A 3,043-nucleotide genomic window follows, 5' to 3' on the forward strand; every position below is an offset into this window, starting at 1 on the left:
ATATGAATCCTTATATTCTCAAATGTGTTTCAAAAACATGCAAACACAAACCATATGAAGACGCCTCCTATTTGACAATTCACATTAAACATTACTATATCTCAAAAACACATGGTTGTAGTTGTTGTGGAGGAGGAGACAGCTTTTGTTTGAACAGTGTAACACTTTCCTTAATTAGCCCCTGGATATGAACATATATTTGATTCTCCCTGCTCTCTACGCTGCAGGTAAATCATCACTGATATACACAGTAGCATGGCGCTGAATAATCCTAACCCACTTGGACCATGGAAGGTGAGTGTGATGATTGTGTTGTTTACAATAAAAAAATATCATGCCTGGCCTCATGAAGTCAACGATGTGTGTGTCCGTACACACATCCGCGTGTGTGGGTGGCATGGGCATACTACATGTATACATTTGTGTCCTCTCCAGATCACCGTTTATGACCAGGAGAACTTCCAGGGCAAGCGTCTGGAGTTTACCTCAGCCTGCCAGAACATCATGGAGTGCGGCGTTAACAACATCCGCTCCCTGAAGGTGGAGTGTGGAGCGTAAGTCTACACATCTCCATGTCTATGCATTTAGGTTAATTTAGATGTGGATGCAAATTAACGACCCAATCTCTTTCACAAGTGTACAAGTGTGCAAGTGGTCCTGCATGCTGTATACATGTCTGTGTGCTTGCCGTCGACAGCTGGGCAGGATATGAGCACTCCAGCTTCTGTGGACAGCAGTTTGTGTTGGAGAGAGGAGAGTATCCTCACTGGGAGTCGTGGAGCGGCAGCAACGCCTACCACATTGAGAGGATGATGTCCTTCCGCCCCATCTGCTCTGCTGTGAGTCCATCTGACTTTTCATGACTCTCCAGAAAGAAAGGAACCTCAAAGAACTGATTTTGACTCAAAATAAACTGTAATGCAATGTGATCTTCTGCACTATACGAATCTAAACCATGTCACAACGCATATTGCATGAATATGACGAAGCGTTTTTACAGCTTTTCTCCTGATAGGAAGGCTTATTCGACTTGTCTGAACTTGAAGAATTGTGAGGATTTATGATTATATGTTTATTGTTTATTGTTTGTTGGATCCCCATTAGTTGTCACCATTGTGACAACTATTCTTCCTGGGGTCCCTAAAAAGCAAAACAATTCCTATACAGTTTTCCCAAAATAGGAATCACATACACAAAAAAAAATCTGAAACAAGCAATTACATTTTTCTCATAAAAAAAAAAAAATAAGAAACTCAAATCATAGCCTACATCATACCGTGTGCATACACACACCCGCTTACCCACATTAGATGCCTAAAGGTTCATATTGTAAGCATATAGAATACATTTGCATGCACCATACATACACACTACAAGTATACATTCAGAGATCATTTCATTAAGAGCTGTCCCTATATATAAGTTTAAACTAAGAATTCAAAATAAGGCACTCTGCAGCTTTACAAACACTGGTTGACTGAATTTAACCTGATTTCTTTGTTCAAAACAGCTTTTTTCAATTCCCTTTTAAATCCTATTTTTTTACTCTTAAGAATGAGGCAGTACGGAAGTCCGTTCCAATATGCAATATATGTATACATATAGACAAGTAAACAAGTAGAAAACAAATTAGCCTTAGTGAAAGTGTAACCATAGCCGAAAGCCATTGTAAATTAACAATACAAAGTGACAAATATATTAAGAACATCAGCGCGTTCCCTGTCTTTTACTACATCACAGATGTAGTACCACTGATGCTGTTTTGCGCTTCATTATAACTGACTGTTCTTGTCTTGTCTTTGCATCGTGCGCACACAGAACCATAAGGAATCCAAGATGGTGGTGTTCGAGAAGGAGAACTTCATGGGACGCCAGTGGGACATAAACGATGACTACCCCTCTCTGCAGGCCATGGGTTGGGGCAACAATGAGATTGGATCTATGCAAGTTCAGAGTGGATCGTAAGTCTCAACCTCTACCGGATCACTCTTCACAGGCTTATGACATGTGAATGTGGCTACATTGAAACCCATATGGCACCAATATCACAGAACAATCTGCAGCATCTTGTTTACATGTTAATAAGTATGCTTCATTGCATCAAGAGACTTTGCACACTTTGTTTTGCTGATACAACAGCAGAAAGTGTATTTCATACTGCGAACACATTTGTCAATCTGCAGACATAGACACTTTAACCAACACCATCATCATTTATTGCAAGTTCATTTTGCCACTATAATTTTGATCATAGTGTCTCATCAATACACCTTTGTAGTTAAGTGTCAAATGTAATATAATTAGTATATTTTCAGGGGTTTGTATTGTATGTTGTAGATGCTCATAATGCAATTAAGATTCTAGTATTTTAGGTTAGATATAATTTTTGTGCACACCCAATTAATTCAGAAAATAGGAGCTCCCATTACAAGCTCCATATTCACTTAATGTAATAAGAATAGAGAAATCCGATTTTGTTTAGATTGTTTGTGCAATGTTACGTTGCTGACACAAACAACAAATTAAAAAAGGCTATAGCATTTAATTGCCACTTTCTTTTTACATTTCACACAGGCTTTATTTGATGTATTGTGTACGTCTTATGTGTATTGTTATTCACTGCTTTCCTCTCGTCTACCACCCCTCCCTCTTTCTCCTCCTCCAGCTGGGTGTGCTACCAGTTTCCCGGTTACCGTGGTTACCAGTACATCATGGAGTGTGATCGTCATGGCGGCGAGTACAAACATTACAGAGAGTGGGGGTCCCATGCTCAGTCCTTCCAGGTGCAGTCGCTGCGTCGAATCCAGCAATGAGACCTGCAGGCTCCTCTCCCCACCTGTCACTCTGTACCTCCTCCTCCTCCCTCCTCCCTCCTCCCTTCACCCAGTCATTCCAAGCTTTAGCCAGCCTTGTCAGACCTTAGTGAAATAAGACTGACACATCCTGGGGCTTCACGATCAACATGTTTACCGCACTTTCGTTTTGTTATGTTGCCAAATGAAAATAAAGAAAAAGAAAAAAAAAACATATTTTGAAGAGATGC

General features: G+C 40.2%; 1 protein-coding gene across 1 annotated transcript; it reads left to right on the plus strand.

Annotated features, from left to right (window-relative positions):
* Positions 1-249: 249 nt before the first annotated feature.
* On the plus strand, positions 250-2,813 carry cryba1a (crystallin, beta A1a; the record flags this gene model as incomplete). Its single annotated transcript, XM_080053931.1, has 5 exons — positions 250-294; positions 436-554; positions 698-839; positions 1,819-1,961; positions 2,666-2,813. Exons 1-5 carry the CDS (start codon positions 256-258, stop codon positions 2,811-2,813), a joined length of 591 nt encoding a protein of 196 aa, XP_079910057.1. The 5' UTR covers positions 250-255.
* Positions 2,814-3,043: the final 230 nt, after the last annotated feature.

Source organism: Ammodytes marinus (genome assembly GCF_949987685.1).
Source record: "Ammodytes marinus genome assembly, chromosome: 3".
Lineage (NCBI taxonomy): Eukaryota > Metazoa > Chordata > Actinopteri > Uranoscopiformes > Ammodytidae > Ammodytes > Ammodytes marinus.